The following is a 17,374-nucleotide window of genomic DNA, read 5'->3' on the forward strand; positions in this document are numbered from 1 at the left end:
TTATATTATAATTTTAAGTCAAATTAATTTTTTTAAGAAAATATTTAAATTAATTTTTTTTCTAACAACCAAATTACATATCACCACTTTGAAATTTCAGTATTATTTAATTAGTTATCTTTATATGTAAAATACTACATGTATTATAATATAACATTTGATTTAAAAAATATTTTAGAAAATGTTATGGTTAAATATTTTTGGCACATCACCTAATAAAATTTAATTCTATTCTTTATTTTTATTTTTTAACATTAGGGAAGTTAAAATTAATTTTTTCAAAAAATCATAATTACATTTTATTTACATCAAATATACTATTAAAAAATATTATAAAAATAATACATATTAAATTATTTACATTTTTCATACAATATTAGAAGAATATTTAATGTGAAAGTTACTTTTTATTGAATTCAACATATTTTAATAAAAGAAAAAATAATAAAAAGTTAAAGTTTACGTCAAATATAATGCAACTATAACGTAAATGAGAGATCTATTAATAAAATTTTTAATTTTTTAACTCAGTTATTCTCTTTACCTAACTACTATACATAAGAATTTTTAAATTTTTTTTAGTAGAAAACTCGTATGAAAGAGAAATTTGTACTCATTTTATATACGAGATAAGAATACAAAATATATTCATGATAATTAAATATTGATAATCGTTTCAATTATTATTCTTTAATTCTCATAAAATATAATAATTTTCTAATATATTTTAAAATTATCAACTCTATCAATATATATTTTTCTTTAGTAATAATTATTTATTATTTTATATATTATTTCAATTCGTTTTAACTATTATGAATTGATTAAAAAAATATATATATCAAGTTAGTGGTCATTTACTTAATTACTGAAATTAATAAATAATTATTTTTATTCTCATCTATTTTAAATAATTAAGTTCGACTTCTATCTATTTAAAGTTTAATATGTATTATATTGTATTAAAAATATTTATATTTCTTTAAATAAATATATTTTATAAATGTACAGTAAGTTAGCTTTAGAAGAAACAGTCTACAGAGTTGTTATGAAGTAATAAATTCCAGTCTCATTAATATCATATTTATTTACATCATTTTATTTAACTATGAAAGATCCTTTTTCTAGATTTATAATTTATTTTTTCTAGGAATAAGAAACTAGACCGGATCAGGACTCGTGTTTTCTCGCCAACCAAACAGGCCTATTAGGAATCGACTTATTATTATTATTATTATTTTTTAAAAAAAAACATGAATTCCAATTTTCACGTTGCCGTTCAGTGACTGGAAGGAGCTGTGGGCCCAAGACCCCCAAATGACGGACACGTAGACCAGAACTAGAGCTTTCAGCACATGCAAATGCTCATCAAGGTAGACGACAGACACGTATCGGTATCATCCCATCACAGCTCTCCACGTGTACTTCCGGACAGGAAACCGTCCGAGTAACCGACTTCTCTCATCTGGACGGCAGGAATCGCCGTTGCTTTCCTTTTTTCAGAATCGCGGGTCTCCTTATCCAGATTCCTTCCTTCTCTCTCCTCCTGGTTTGACAAATTAAAGCTTCTCCGCTTCATTTTTGACATATATTTACGTATACGTGTAGGAGTACATATATAAATTTACATGTGGCTGTATACTGATAGCAGATAGATTTGTGTTTCCTTGGATCGCGATATCGAAAATCAGGAATTGAGAATCTAAGTTATGCAGCGACTCGTTGACAACGTCCTCGCTGTAACCAAAGAGTGAGTCCTCTCCATCCCTCTCTTCCTCTATCTCGCTTCACATCTATCTAGGCTTTGAATGTCTGGATTGGATTGCGATTCCGGTGTTTCATGAATTCTGCTCTTTTTTTTATTTTATTTGTTTGATTTTTTTTTCTCCAAGAGGATTTGCTTATGTTTGATGGCGAACTCGAATTTGATTGGAAAAAAAAAAAAAGACAACGAGGGCCCTTTTCCTCTGGATTTGTTGATTGTTCTGGTTCGTTCAGATACTGTTTATGCCTATGCTTTGTTTGCCCCATATTCTGCATGCTATGATTTTTCCGGTTCGTTTCAAGGGTTTTATGGGGAGGGAAATGTGAATTTTTATTACATTATTAGCGTAATTCGTAGAATGATTATCAAAGACGTCGAAGTGGACTTTTAAGCTATGCGTTCTGTTGGTGGTAGTGAAGGATGGGGAAGTTTTGTTTTAGTAGGGAAGGATGATGCTCTCTCGTTCAAATGGAGTAAAGAGAAGTGACGTTGGACAGGAAATATGAGGGAGGTGTTCTTTGTCGGATCAGAGATGTGAAGTGCCTCTAGCTCCCATGTAATATTTGGCAATGGTAGGTATCATGTACCTGAAACTAAACAAATTTTTGTTGGAGGTTAAATGAGTTAGCTTGATTTAGTTCCGGTCAAGATATATAACACTTGCCTTCTACTTCATTTTCTTTTCTGTTGTATATGTGCATCGTCTGAGGAAATTGACTTTTATTTTAACGAGTGAAGTTATGAAAATAAAAGATGGAGTGATCTGGGACTTGTGAGGATGGCCTGTAATATAAGTGGCAATTTAGAAACCTTATATCATATTCCATTTGGAAATACAAACCCATGGTGGTACACATGGATATGGAGATGAATTCTTGTTTTTATTGGAATATTATGATCGATGTTGGAAACTGGGGGGGTAGACAGAATATTTCCTTTTTCTTTGTCTGAAGTCTTTTTTTAAAGGAACATGGGTGAGAAATCTCTGTAAAAAACCATCTTACAAACTTCATCGCCATACTGCTTGAATTAACTACTGTTTTCCCTTCATAATGACTTCTATAATTGTACCAAGAAGATTCCTTTGGAGAAGTACTTTTTGGTTAAAATGTCAACTGAGATAATCTGTTAAGTTGAAGGTGGAGCAATTAATGAATGGCTGTGTAGTGGAGTTGGCTTTTTCTAGAAGAGTCGGGGGGGTTGATTTTAACAAAGATGATAATAATGCGAACTTTCAGTAATTCATGTGTTAGAAAGAACATTTATAACCTTCGTGATTATATTGATAAAGCAAAGGCTGAAATTGAAGAAATAAAAAAGGCATGAATGCTCCCGAGACATTCATGGAGATCATTGGAGGACTGTATTTTACCAGGAGTTGCTTTTATATGTATTCCATGGCAGTGAAGAAGGGGATATAGGACCATGAGACCAGATACGTTATGGCTGGGATTTTTGTCAATTAATTGGCTATGAGTGGAAGCCTTGTTTCCTGAGTTCTCTTGGAGCTCATTTTCTCCTGGTTTTTCTTTTTTTTTTTGGGAGGAGCCGAGCATGGTAATTGAGGCTGCTAACCCTTTCTGAGACATTTGGTTTGGTTAGTTCTAAAACATACCTAAAAGATTTGACTCTGCAACTGGTAGAATCATGAGGCAAGTGTAGGTTGAACTCAGGCATCTGTTCGACAGTTTTTCTAAGACACCAATCTCAAAAAAAGAAAAAAAATTATGATAATTTTAAAAATTACAGTTTCATTTCACTTTTGGTGGTGTTAATAGAAGCTAGATGGTTTTGTTGATTATTTTCTTCAGCTTCTTCGTTGTTTAATGGAAAATATCTTGAGCATTTATTCTGCTTTCTATTTTGATGCAGATCTGTGAAGACAGTCACTTACGAGTCATTAAATAACATTGCAAGAGTGATAAATGGAGTATCAGCACTTCTTTTGACCCTTCTGCCTGGGAAGGCTTCTATTCTGGAAGGTATTCATGGTTGGGAGCTCAGACCAACTTTCCGTGGACCTCGTTTTCCACGATGGATGGAGAAGTAAGTGGGAAAATGCTGTAATCAGTTTTCACTTTAGATTTGCTCTATACTGTCAGCTCCCAAGTGAATCACTGACATTTTAGTTGCTCATGTTTCTGAATTTTGTATGTGGTGATAGTGGGGTGTCCTCATTCAACCAGTTTATCCATGAGCTTTCTGTTGATTCTGATACTTCAAGCTTGGATTATTCTTCCGGAGAAGATAGTGATGGAATATATCCTGCAACACCATCATCTCGCAGTTCACGGTTTTCTCGCTCAAGTACTTTTGCTAAGTATGAAACACATTGGACGGAATGGATCACATACATATTTTCGTGGATTCTGTTACCAGCAAAATTCTTCTTGAGGATACCTCTTCATCTGTTCCATTTATCTTATGCTAGGAGGTCAAAAACTCCTTCTGACCAAGAAGGTTATCAGCCTTCCCCAAGACGTTCTTTCAGGAAAACAGGCACTTTGAAGGACCATGTCGTTCATCGTACCACGGACAGGAGACGTGGTGTCATTGAGGTTCCTTCATTGACAATATTTATTTTGTCTTAGGAGATTGTGCTTTCATTAACCGTTCATTATTTGTATGTTTTTCTGTAGTCATGTTTACGTATTTTAATGATCTGTTGACCAGGATCTTCACCTAGCCATCGAGATCTTCATAGAAACAATATTTGATTTTTTCCACAAGGCTGCACATTTTCTTCTGTCTCCATCAGAAGCGTGCAGAATTCTCTTAAGATGGTTTTTTCCTTTGAGTGCTGGGATTTCAGAAAGTAGTGATACTGGTTTGGATGATTCTGTACCCACAACGACTCTTGGAGAGGATGATCCAGCTCTCGCAGAAAGGACTTCTTCCTTTCATCAATCTCTGAATACTGATGCTCGGACATGTCAGGACGTCATAACAGAACTAGGGTAAGGAAAATTTGATATTACCTTTATCTAGTTGATTTTTTTTATGAATGGCATTCTTCATCTTTTTTACGTTTCTCATTATTCTCTGTGTATTAGGTACCCATATGAAGCTATTCGAGTGATTACTTCTGATGGCTATGTCCTTCTTTTGGAAAGGATTCCTAGGTATGTTCTCTCTTTTATTTTTTTCCCTCTTGATGTTGCTTCCATTCAGATGGTTATGATATTTGCATTGTGCTGATGTTTTCTTTGTCGTGCTTACAGACGTGATGCTCAGAAAGCCGTTTACTTACAACATGGGATTTTGGATTCATCTATGGGGTGAGATATTTTCCGTCCTTTCCCTCTATAGGCTTTCCAGTTCTTTGATGACATTGGTTTCTTGGAATTTACATAAATTCTTTCTGGCAACTAGGCTCTTGCCTCAGTGGCTAGTATTCCTTCAAATTTAGGTTGGCCAGTTTTAAGGTTGTGGGTTGTACACACAAATATGCTTTCTCTGCCAATGTTGGCTTCACTAACACATTATCCTCCTTTCATATTTGCTTCCTCCTAGCACTGATATGGCCTTAAGTCCTTAACATGTGTGAAGGGGGATAAGAAGATTTTTCCTTTGTTTATCAGAACTGGCAATGATAACCATGGGAGAAATTTGCTTAAGGAGGAATTGCCAATGTGTGTATGTTAGCGGATAGTTCTTTGTGTAAGATCTAGGAAGATTTGTCAGAGAAAAAAATGAGAAAGATGGATATGGATAATGTAGCGCCCGGAAAGGGGCAAAAAAAAAAAAAAAAAGCCACGTCAGCAGTCCCGGCCAACCGGGATCTGCCACGTGGCAAGACCACGTTGTTCCGAAACGGGCCACGTTGGCGATCCGCGTAGGTGCGATCGGACGGCCCAGATCAAGCGTGCGATCGGACGACTCAGATTTAATCGCACGGACGACCCAGATTTAATCAAAAACGGACGGTCCAGATTAAAACAAAATGGACGGCTGAGATCAAAAGGGCAAAGGGTTATAAATAGAACCCCCACACCAGACCACAAACCCTAGCCGCCTGCCGCTCGCCGGAGAAGACGAACCAGAAGCCGGCTGCCGCCACCCGCCGCCGCACCGGAGGGATTTCCGACCGCCGATCGAGGTAAATTTCATACTCCCGACTCGTTTTTCCACGCTGATTTTCCCAGTGGCCAAATCGGAGCCAAAATTCCGGCCAAACGGCCGGAAAACACGGCCGAAAGCCGGCGGCGCCGCCGCGCCCCTTCTTGGTTTTTACCTCTGATGAGGCCCTTCCCGGCCTCCGTTTAATGCAATTTTTATATCACCGTGATCACCATTCTTTTCTCTACAGGTTGATTGGAGCCAAATCACCAAAACACGAACTTCACCGGAGAGCCGGCGCACCCGAGAGCCCCGCCGCCGGTAAGCTTCGGTTTTCCGTAAATTTTCGGCCCCCCGAGGGCCGTAGGGTTGTTTTATCGCAGGAACCAATGCGAGTGTGGCCGAATTCGGCCGGAAACGGCCAACCCGAGGCAAACCGCCGCCGCAAGTGGCGGCGCCGTCGCCGGAGCACGGCGGAGCCGCCGTGCCGGAGTTGCGATTTGGGCCAAAAGGGGCCCTGGGCCTAATTTGGGATTTTTTTGGAACACGTGCAGGTACCAGTAGTGCGTTTCAGTTCCCCGAGAAAAATTCAGGGAAAATTTGGGACAGCCTGTAGGCGCACTGTGAAGCCGTGTTCGGATCCCGAAACGAGTAAGGACCCCTCACCCTATTTTCTATCACGGTATTAAAGCTTAATAAATAATTAAACGGTATTTTGAGACTTTATAGATGTATAATTGATTGAGGTTGCCAATGGAGCCCGAGTCTGATACAATGTTGGTCTGTTATTGTTTGATCCAATTTTTAGTATTAAATGCAGTATGAGCCTTGATGTTTTCATTTTATAGTTTCGTGTGCAAATCTTACTGTTATATTGATTATTGGTTGAATGACTGAAATACCGATGCTGTATGTTGTCTGTTTGGCATGAATTACTGTTTTGCTTATCTAAATGCGAATTGATGATGCTGATTGAGGGAAAGAAGAATGGAAGATTGTATAAATTGATAATTTTGTAAGGTGGTCAGCCTGAGTAGATATCCTGGGAGATGGTGGACGCACCGAGTCCGTAGGGGACCCCACCGGGATTGTGGTCTCCCATACCGGACGGGGTATGGAGATCTTATGTGTTTTGGCGCCCATACCGGACGGGGTATGGGGACGGCCCGTTTCACCCTCATACCGGACGGGGTATTGAGGTTTACAGTTTTGGCGCCCATACCGGACGGGGTATGGGGACGGCCAGTTTGGCGCCCATACCGGACGGGGTATTGAGGTTTACAGTTTTGGCGCCCATACCGGACGGGGTATGGGGACGGCCCTGGAATCTGATTACAAGTATTAAGGGTAACGGGTAGCGGGACCCCTATGGATCCCCATGGATACTAGTAGGCTGGTGAATGAGGAAAAGAAATTGTGAAATGATTGAATTGCAAGGACGTGATAAGTATTTCATGATGATGATAATGTTATTGCTTTCGTATATTGTTTTATGAATTTCACCGAGGTAAGTGAATGGTAAAAGGTTTTATTACTGATAAATGAGTTTATTGTAAATTATGCTCCATTGGTCTTTTTGTGTTTTCTACCCACCTTTACCTCCGTGACGGTGAGATATCGTGATGTCCTTACTGGGCTAGTGTAGCTCATTCCTTATTTAATCATTTCATATCAGGAGGACATTGTTCCCGAGCCCGTTCCGCAAGAAGACGACGAAGGGGACGCCTAAAGATTCCAAAGTCATATTCATAGCTTTACTTTCGAATTTCTCTTTTAGTTAATTTGATCTTTTATATTTCGAGCACGTTTTTCTGGTTTCAGTGTAAGGGATGTTAATCAAATTTTGACTTCGCTTCCGCATTTGATATTTTTAATATACATTTCATTTAGAATTTTCAGGGTCGTTACAGATAATACGTAAATATAGCTAGTAATGGCAGCTTGGTGTCATCATTGATAGTCTCCTTTTGGGTTCAAGGTAGACATCAAGGATGAAGGTAGGTTTGTAGTAGACATGACATGACCTAAACTTGCCTTCTGTACTTTCAAATATATATATATATTTTCGTTGATTAGTTCACCTTCTGCATTTTATTCGACAGTTACCTCCAGTTAGTCAAGTGTTATTGTCAATGCATTATCTGAATTTTTATATTTCTAAAACATCCTTCTCTATAAAATATCATTCCTTTATTTCATTTCAAAAAAACTAAAAATATTTAAAGTGTTATATTGTTTTAAATTATTTTAAGAAAAAGCTTGCTATTTGTAACCAGCTAGTTGAGGTACTGACTGGTTGGGACTGGCCAAGTTGCTCCATAGACATGAGGTTTAGAAGCTTGGCCAAGTTGCATACAGTCTTACTTGAGGTTCAGCTAAAAGGTTGCTTCATATTTTACAAAATTAAGCTCTCCCACCTGTATAGTTTTGCTTTAGTTGTTGCTTTGCAGTTTTTACCTCTCTCATTAATGTCTGCTACTTTGTTGACGACATCATTTATTAACTATTTTCTTCTGATATTGTTCTTACACTTGCTAGAAAGAAGATCCCTTGGAGGAAAAAGAAATTAACATTTTTGCCAATGCAATTAAAAGAACTTATAAAATCTTTGTGGGGTGATTTTTTCACTCCCATCTATTGTAGAAGCAAAAGCAACCAATCTTTGTAGGGTAATTAAGCAAGATGTTTAATTATGTGTAAAGATAAGATTTTTCTTATCTGCAAGGAGAAGGAAAGTCTATAAAAAGATTGCAGCCTTTAAGACAAATTGAAGATTTTGAGAGTAGGAAAAACTCATTTTTTCATCTTATTACATCAATGATTAGTGTCTTATTTTATAAGCAAAACAGAGGGAAATGACAGATAGCTTAAGAATAATCAACAAATGACAACTAGCATTCTGTTACAGTGTCTGATCCTAACAATAAGCTGTCTAACAAAAATGAAAATGGAAAGCAGTAACAATAATTGTAAATACAATTTATTTCTAATATTTCTATACTCCCTCTTAATTTAGGTTGCATAAATGTTGAGTGAGCCTAGATTGGATATCAATTCGTTAAAGGATCTTTTGAGAAGTGCCTTTGTTAAAATATCTGTAGTTTGCTGACTTGTAGGAACATGGAGTATTGTAATGGTTTGATCTTCAATCTTCTCTCTGATAAAGTGCTTATCTATCTCCACATGTTTAGTTCGATCATGATGTACAGGATTTTTAGCTATGCTGATTATTGATTGATTGTCGCACCACACTTTCATGGGAGTAGTAACTGAGAATTTTATTTTCATTAGAACCCTTTTTAACCAAACTTCCTCGCATATTCCATAAGCAAGTGACCGAAATTTAGCTTCTACACTATTTTGTAACACAACAGATTGTTTCTTGTTCCATCAAGTGACTAAGTTTCCCCAAACATAAGTACAATACCCAGATGTAGATATTCTGTCAGTTACAGAACCCGTCCAATCTGCATCTGTATAGATTTCAATATTCTTATTCATTGTTTTTGGAAAAATAGTTCTTGTCCTGGAGTTTTCTTAAGATATCTTAGGATCCGATATACTATATTTATATGATTATTAGTAAGTTGGTTCATGAATTGACTTGCAGTACTTACAGTGAAACTGATGTCAAGTCTAATATGAGCGAGATAAATGAGTTTGCCCACAAGTTTCTAATATCTTTCTTTATCAACTGGCTTGCCATCGGTTTTAAATTCAACTTTTGTAGTCGTTTCCATGGGTGTTTCTGTTGGTTTACACCCAAGTATCTTTGTTTCTTTCAGCAAGTTAAGAACATATTTCCGTTGTGACACAAATATCCCTTTTTAAAACGAGCAAATTCCATTATCAGAAAATAATTGAGTGCTCCAAGATCTTTTATCTCAAATTCCGTTACAAGAAAAATTTTGAGTTTATGAATTTTTTCTATATTATCACCTGTTAAAATAATATTATCAATATAAACAATTAGGATAACTTTCTTACCAGAGATACTGTTTTTGACAAACAAAGTACGATCAGACTGACACTGCTCACAGCCCATATGTTTAATTGCTTTGGTGAATCTATCAAACCAAGCTCTCGGAGATTGTTTTAGACCATAGAGTGTCTTTCTGAGTTTGCATACCTTGTGAGATTCATATGTGGTCTCAAGGTCCAGAGGAACTTTCATATATACCTCTTCTTCTAAATTTCCATTGAGAAATGCATTCTTTATATCAAGTTGACAGAGAGGCCAATCAAAATTAGAAGCAAGAGAGAGTAATACCCGGATAATATTGTGCTTAGCCACTGGGGCGAATGTCTCCTGATAGTCTATCTCGTAGAACTGAGTGAAGCCTTTAGCCACTAAACGAGTTTTGTACCATTTCACACTTCCATCAGGATTGTGTTTTGTAGTGAATATCTATTTGCACCCCACTATGTTTTCCAGATGGAAGTTTTGTCAGTTCCCAAGTCTTATTTTTTTCTAGGGCCCTGATCTCTTCTTGAATAGCACCTCTCCACTCTGGTAGTGCAAAGACTTCATAAATTGTTTTAGGTTCAGTGGAGCTGCCATCAAGCTTTTACATATGAATGATACTTTGAAGACAAGTTGTTGAATGAAATATAATCTTGTATAGGATGTTTAATACAAGATCGAATTCCTTTACGCAAAGCAATAAGTAACTTAGTATCATGGTCAGTAATAGTGATAGTATCAGAAGTTGTGCCTGAAAACTTGTTACCTGATGTGTCTTTACTACTTGGAACTGGAATAGATTCATGGCAATGTGTTGTTGGTTAAGAATCTTTATCAAGTAGAGCTTTATTTCTCTTAGTATAGATAAGTAACTCTTTGTTGATTGCAGTAGGTACAAGTTCAGATTCAGACTCTTTGTTACTAGTTTCAGCGAAATTTGATGAGGACTTGGGAATAGTGAGGGGAAGAGAGATGAGAGGTGGTGTACTTATATCCCATACTTGATATTCCTAATTAATACTTTCCCCCCTAAATATCAGTAGTGGGATATAACGACTGGTTTTCAAAAAAAAGTAACATTTATAGTGTTGTAGAAACGACAGGTCTCGGGACAAAAATATTTATATCTTTTTTGACTTGATGAATATCCAACAAAAACACATTTAATGGCTATTGGGTCAAGTTTACCCCTGAGGTGAGCATGAATATGGACATAGGATACATAACCGAAAACTTTGTAGGGAAGGGTATGAAGGATATGAGATTGTGGAAAGGCCTTCAAGAGTATATCATAGGGTGCTCGAAATGCGAGAGTTCGGGAGGGCATGCGGTTTATCAAGTGTGTAGCGGTGAGAACAGACTCTCCCCAAAGAAATTTTGAAATGTGGGTAGTGAACATAATTGATCGCGCCACTTTAAGAATGTGTTTATTTTTTCGTTCGGTTATGCTATTTTGTTGTGGGGTATTAACACAGGAACTTTGATGAATAATACCGTAGTCAGAAAAGTATTGGCTCAAAGTGGTTTCAAAGTATTCACACTTATTGTCTGATCTTAATACTTGAATTTTAGTATGAAATTGATTTTGAATAATAGTATGAAATTTTTGAAAAATTTGGTCAACTTCAGATTTTTTTTTCATGAGAAAAATTCAAGTAATTTTAGTGTGGTCATCAACAAAAGATATAAAATATTTTGTCTCGGTGATATTAGTAACCCGAGAGGGATCCCATACATCATTATGGATTAATGAAAAAAGTTTTGTGGGTTTGTAAACTGAACTGAGAAATGAATTTCGAATATGTTTAGACAATTGACATATTTTGCATTGAAAGGAATGTGGATTTTTATTTCAAAACAAAGTAGAAAATAACTTTTTCAAGTATAAGAAATTAGAATATCCTAAACGGTGATGCCATAACATGATGGGACATTCCCTATTTAAATTGTTTACATATTTAAAATTAATATATATTGCATGATAAGTTTGCTACTAAGAGAAGAGTTGTTAGCTTGCAGTAGATAAAGACCCGAATTCATACTAGTATTGCCAATCGTTTTCTTCGAGTTCAAGTCCTGAAATTCACACAGATTAGAGTTAAATATAGCTACACAATTCAAATTCTGTGATAGTTTGCTTATTGACAGGAGATTACAATTCAAATTTGGAACGTATAGCACATAGTACAAAATTAACTTGGGTAAGAGTGCAATTATTCTTGTTCTTTCAACTTAGGAACTAGAGCCATCAACAATTTTAATTGAGAATTTACCTCTGCACTTACTGTATTCCTTAAATAATGAGATAGCTTCGGTCATATGATCAGAAGCATCTGAGTTAATAATCCACATTCTCCTTTTTGTGGAATAAGTTGAGAGAAAAGAAAAATTACCTTTGTGAGCTGTGGAAGCATTACCGAGAACCATATTGGGAGAAAACATTTTTTGGAGGAGGCTGATCTGTTTATGACTAAATAGAGGGTTTTTAGTAGGAATGGCTACAGCTGATTCCTCCTTAGTTGAGACAAAATTGGCCCGATGAGTCTCCTGCTTTGGTGTCTTCTTTTCAGCTTGCTTCCCGTGAAGCTTCCAGCATCTTCTACGAACGTGCCTAGACTTTTTTCAGTACTCGCACAATGACTGTCCCTTCCGTTCAGTTACCCGACTTGTGAGAGCTACATCAGCCTCGGGTGAGAGAGAACTGCTTTCAGTAAGGTCAGGGCTGAGTTGCAGTTCACCAATCATCACCTTTTTCCTGCTTTCTTCGCGTCCCATCTTAGAGAACACCTCTCTGATGTTCGGGAGAGGTTTGGTTCTAAGGATGTGTCCTCTTACCTCGTCGAGGTATTTGTTCAATTCGAAGAAGAATTTGAATATTCTTTTATGTTCCACGATGCTTTAAAATCTCCTGACATCCTTGGGACAGCTCCAAGCATGTTTCTTAAAAGCTTCAAGTTGCTGCCATTTTCAGGTAATAAAATTATAATATTGAGTTACCGTCTTTTCTCATTGGCGCAAGTCGTGAAGACTTGCTTTGATTTTGAAGATGGCGGAAGTATTGTCACGTGTGAAATTGAACTCACGGATTGCGACCCAGATATCGTGCGCAGTCTCATAAAGGAGAAAATTTTCTCCAATTTCGGTGGTCATTGAGTTCACCAGTTAAGGCATAACAAGATTGTTCTCTACTTTCCATGTCTGAGCATTTGGATCATTCGCGGGAGGTGGTGAGAGTTCTCCAATGAAGTATTCGTTCTGGCCTTTTCCTCGGATGAACATTAACACCAAGGACGACCATTGAAGATAGTTACTGCCATTTAGTCGATGGCTAGTAACGAAAGAAGAAGCCTGATCAGCGAGAGTATGACTGTCAGACACTGGAAGATAGAAGCCCGAAAGAACTTTAGACGGAGAAGAAGTCTGTTTATCCGTTGTCTATTGAACACAAGAGGGGGATGCTGAAGAATTTGGATCAGATAAGCTCTGATACCATGAAGATTTTGAGAGTAGGAAAAACTCTGTTTTTTCATCTTATTACATCAATGATTAGTGCCTCATTTTATAGGCAAAACAGAAGGAAATGACAGCTAGTGGAAGGAATAATCAGCAAATGACAGTTAGCATTCTGTTACAGTGTCTGATCCTAACAATAAGTTATCTAACAAAAATGAAAACAGAAAGCGGTAACAGTAATTGTAAATACAATTTATTTATAATATTTCTACACAAATGCTGTTTTCAAATGGGCACATCTGTTGGGCAAGTTAATAGATATTCCTAAAACTGATACAAAGGTTGTACCTGCTGAGGAAGCTCTTTAAGAAATAAGAGCTAAAAGTTATGTTTAGTGGGATTCCACAAAGAAATGTGGCTAGTCATTTGCCACATATTTGTTTACATTGTAAACATGCTAATATTCTTCTGCAAATGAGTTTCATGCTTTTTTTATAGAATTTCTTCATTCTAAACCTATTGAAAATTTATTATAAAGTTTCGTTCTTGCTAAACAAGGCTGCCAAATGGGCAACAGAGTATGCTATGATGTTATTATCGGATGTAAGTTGGGGCTTCATTGATTATTGGATGATGCAAGATTCTTCTCTTAATATTACATCACATATTTATTAAGATATCTGCATTCTTATGGGTTTACTTGATACTTTCCAGTTGGGTGTCTAATGGGATTGTTGGTTCACCAGCTTTTGCAGCTTATGATCAAGGTTCATGCCTTTCATAGTACTATCTTTTTTTTTTTTAGTAAATTATGTTAGAGAAGCAAAGCTAACAGAAAATTCATTCTTTTGGCAGGCTTTGATGTTTTCCTAGGGAATTTTCGCGGTTTAGTTTCCAGAGAACATGTGGATAAAAAGATCACCTCTCGACAGTGAGTTCACATTATATATAAAAATCTATATCAAAGTGTGTTGTTGATTAATTTTCATTTGTCATTTTGTGGATATCTTTTGTAAAGTAGGAATTCATACATTTTAATAATCAAGTGGCATTTGTACTCAATAACAATACAACAAATAACACAACAAACTCTTTAACAATGACATGAGACTTAATCACTCAACTTGAACTTACAGATTCATAGAGAGGTGGGAAAGTACAAACCATCTAGATATAGGATGTTTTTGGTTAATTTGTGGGCATTGGATGACTTTTTGATATGACTAATAATTCTTGGTTCCAGACCATAAGCTTTTTGAATTAAAGGTTGTCCTCTTTACACTAGTGAGAATTTGGGGGAAGTGATTGATATATTGACAAACTTGAAAGTTTTGGTATATGGTTTGCACTCCTTTCACGCTTTTTAGTATTACCTCTTTTTTTTTTCAAAAAAAAAATAAAAATCATTTGTCACATTATTCTTGGGAAAGCAAGAGAGATGGTTTAGCTCATATTTTCCTGTCTTCCAGACATAATATTGAAGTATGTTCCTCCTGATTAAGTTGGGGATGACAACCTAATGCAGGTATTGGCGATACTCAATCAACGAGCACGGGACCGAGGATCTTCCAGCAATGATAGAGAAGATTCACGAGGTTAAGACATCTGAGCTTAAAATCTGCCAGCCCGATGTCGAAGAAGAAACAAAAGAAGATCAGCCTTATAAACTCTGTGCAATCTGCCACAGTTTGGGAGGGGCTGCGATGCTGATGTATGTTATAACAAGCCGAATCGAAGAGAAGCCCCACAGACTCTCAAGATTAGTGTTATTGTCACCTGCTGGTTTCCATTATGATTCCCCCCCAGTATTTACAGTTGTAGAGTATCTATTCCTTCTTTTGGGCCCTATTCTGGAACCAGTTGTGCCTGGTTTCTATATACCAACCAGATTCTTCCGCATGTTGCTAAATAAGTTGGCACGAGACTTCCATAACTATCCTGCGGTTGGAGGATTGGTTCAGACCTTAATGAGTTACGTTGTTGGTGGAGACAGCTCAAATTGGGTTGGAGTATTGGGGTTGCCGCACTATAATATGAATGATATGCCGGGAGTTTCATTCCATGTAGCTCACCACCTTGCTCAAATGAAACATTCGGGAAAATTTAGAATGTATGATTATGGGAGTTCATATGCCAACATGGATGTGTATGGAGCTCCAGAACCTTTGGATCTGGGTGAGTACTATGGGCTTATTGACATCCCTGTTGATCTAGTTGCTGGACGTAAGGATAGAGTAATCCGGCCTTCGATGGTGAGAAAGCATTATACATTGATGAAGGATGCTGGTGTAGATGCAACCTACAATGAATTCGAGTATGCCCACTTAGACTTTACATTCTCTCATCGCGAAGAACTCCTGGCCTATGTAATGTCGCGTTTACTACTTGTTGAGCCTCCTCCAACTGAGAAGCGGCAGTGGGGTCAGAAAGCTGGAAAGCCAAGGAAGAAAGAACAGGTTAGTGCATAAGTTGGAAACATACAAAACCTAAAAGCCATGCAGTTCCATTTTTTGCTCACGGATATCGCAGGCATGTTGTATCTTTAGATAAACATTACTATTATTGTATATAATCAAATGCATTCTCTGCTTCCTTGTAATTATCCGTACAGCTTCAGTACACAAGACATCTTCTGGGTGAGGTGCTTGCAGGTTACCTAGAAATGAGCATATGTAGTAGGAAGTAAGTTTGATCAGGGAGTGTGTGCTTGTAACCTTACGATAGAGAGGATAGTTTCTGAAAAATATTCTTATAAAACAATGTTAGAGGAAATCCTACAGCGGACAAATATGAGGATATGTATAATATACATTTGTTGCATTACTTATCTATAACCACTATAACTATATGGATTTAGGTTAATATTGGATATGTTATGAGAAGTATGATTCTGACTGATAGCTTGAACACACATTGTCCAAGTTAAAATGTAACACTGAGTCAGTTTCCTTGTTAAGATGCGTGATTACTTTTCCTGTGTGGAACAAATAAGCTTGGCTTTGGTTTTCTAGTCCCTCTATTTGCTACTAACTTTACCGGATGTCTTGATGTTAAACGGCTCAATTGCATGAAAATTTTTCATTATGGGTTTGTGTTTCTCTTGCATTTGCGGCACTAGGAACTCTCTTACAGGATGCCATAAAACAATTTGATCCAATCAGGGAGTCACAGAAAGAAATTAATTTACAGCATTTATCAAATAAATTTGACAAGAAATAACTATCCTGGCTTCTGCCGTTGGCTCCCTACCGTGAGAAGCTAATATTATGGGTCGCATATTCCAACTGGAGATTAAAGAGGTTTCGGTTATTTTCATTTCCAATTAATGCAAGTTCGAGTTGTTATCTGTGCAAGAAAGCTTCTAAATCTTGTAATGACATTTTTCTTTAGTGTCTGGTGGTGTATAACATATAAATTACTGCGTATGGTCAACAATAGTGTGTGGTCTGCTCGGAAGTAATTGGATTATTGCATTGCAGGAACAATAATAAATTAGTTATGGGCTTGGAATGGGATATGTATAAAGAAGAAATTTATAAATTTTATTTCTTTTGAATACCGTGGAAAGAGATAAATAATAGAGCATTTAAATGGTGTGAAAGAAAATGACTAGAATTAAGAATATATAGATACATGTTTTTTATTCTTTAATCTTGAGTTATGACATTTATATACTAATCGAACTGTAAATATCTTATAAATAGGCGGCACACTAGCGGTGTCATCCGATTGAATATAATGCATTTTTTTTTTTTTTTTTTTGTTAATGGAAGCTTGAACTGTAATACATTGATACGTAGGTATAAGGAGGCCTTTCACACACTCGTTCCACCGCTTACGCTCAAGCAGCACTTCCATCTGACAAAAATGTATCTCTCATTGTTTTATGATTATTAATTATCAATGTATATAAATTATTAATTATCATATAAATAATTTATATTATTTTTTAAATTTTGCGTTTAATCAAAATAATATAAAATTTTAGAATTTAAACTGGTATAATAAAATAAAAAATATATTTTTATATCTTATACGATAAGACATGTCAAGTATAAGATGTGTTAACCACTGTACATTTTCATAGTGCCCACACCTCAAAATTTATCACGTTATATTATCTTGTTTTTTTT

The 17,374-nt window shown here is 36.4% G+C and overlaps 1 protein-coding gene and 1 long non-coding RNA gene across 5 annotated transcripts; both read left to right on the forward strand.

Annotated features, from left to right (window-relative positions):
* Positions 1–1,433: 1,433 nt before the first annotated feature.
* Positions 1,434–16,061, forward strand: LOC110820337 (uncharacterized). Of its 4 annotated transcripts, none has more exons than XM_088210807.1 (10): positions 1,434–1,750; positions 2,180–2,337; positions 3,638–3,811; positions 3,895–4,323; positions 4,439–4,722; positions 4,819–4,887; positions 4,987–5,043; positions 13,956–14,008; positions 14,097–14,172; positions 14,767–16,061. In XM_088210807.1, the coding sequence occupies exons 3-10, from the start codon at positions 3,800–3,802 to the stop codon at positions 15,707–15,709; spliced, it is 1,923 nt and encodes a 640-aa protein (XP_088066933.1). In that variant the 5' UTR covers positions 1,434–1,750; positions 2,180–2,337; positions 3,638–3,799; the 3' UTR covers positions 15,710–16,061. The 4 variants fall into 4 exon arrangements, with proteins under 4 accessions (XP_088066933.1, XP_088066932.1, XP_088066931.1 ...); XM_088210806.1 differs by having other exon boundaries at positions 2,185–2,337; XM_088210805.1 differs by lacking the exon at positions 2,180–2,337 and having other exon boundaries at positions 1,437–1,750; positions 3,930–4,085; positions 4,197–4,323.
* Positions 5,050–7,904, forward strand: LOC148239746 (uncharacterized). Its single transcript, XR_015816117.1, has 4 exons — positions 5,050–5,864; positions 6,075–6,145; positions 6,379–6,475; positions 7,500–7,904. It is a non-coding gene; the product is annotated as an uncharacterized LOC148239746 (long non-coding RNA).
* Positions 16,062–17,374: the final 1,313 nt, after the last annotated feature.

The sequence above is a fragment of the Carica papaya genome, chromosome 9 (assembly GCF_054855325.1).
Source record: "Carica papaya isolate Zhongbai chromosome 9, ASM5485532v1, whole genome shotgun sequence".
In the NCBI taxonomy this organism is placed as follows: Eukaryota; Viridiplantae; Streptophyta; class Magnoliopsida; order Brassicales; family Caricaceae; genus Carica; species Carica papaya.

Bases quoted from the DNA above. Each gene is read 5' to 3' on its own strand.
- LOC110820337 (XM_088210804.1), top strand. From the start codon at position 1,710: ATGCAGCGACTCGTTGACAACGTCCTCGCTGTAACCAAAGA. The intron at 1,751-3,637 runs GTGAGTCCTCTC...ATTTTGATGCAG, and splicing joins GTCCTCGCTGTAACCAAAGA to ATCTGTGAAGACAGTCACTT. The intron at 4,324-4,438 runs GTTCCTTCATTG...TCTGTTGACCAG, and splicing joins GGAGACGTGGTGTCATTGAG to GATCTTCACCTAGCCATCGA.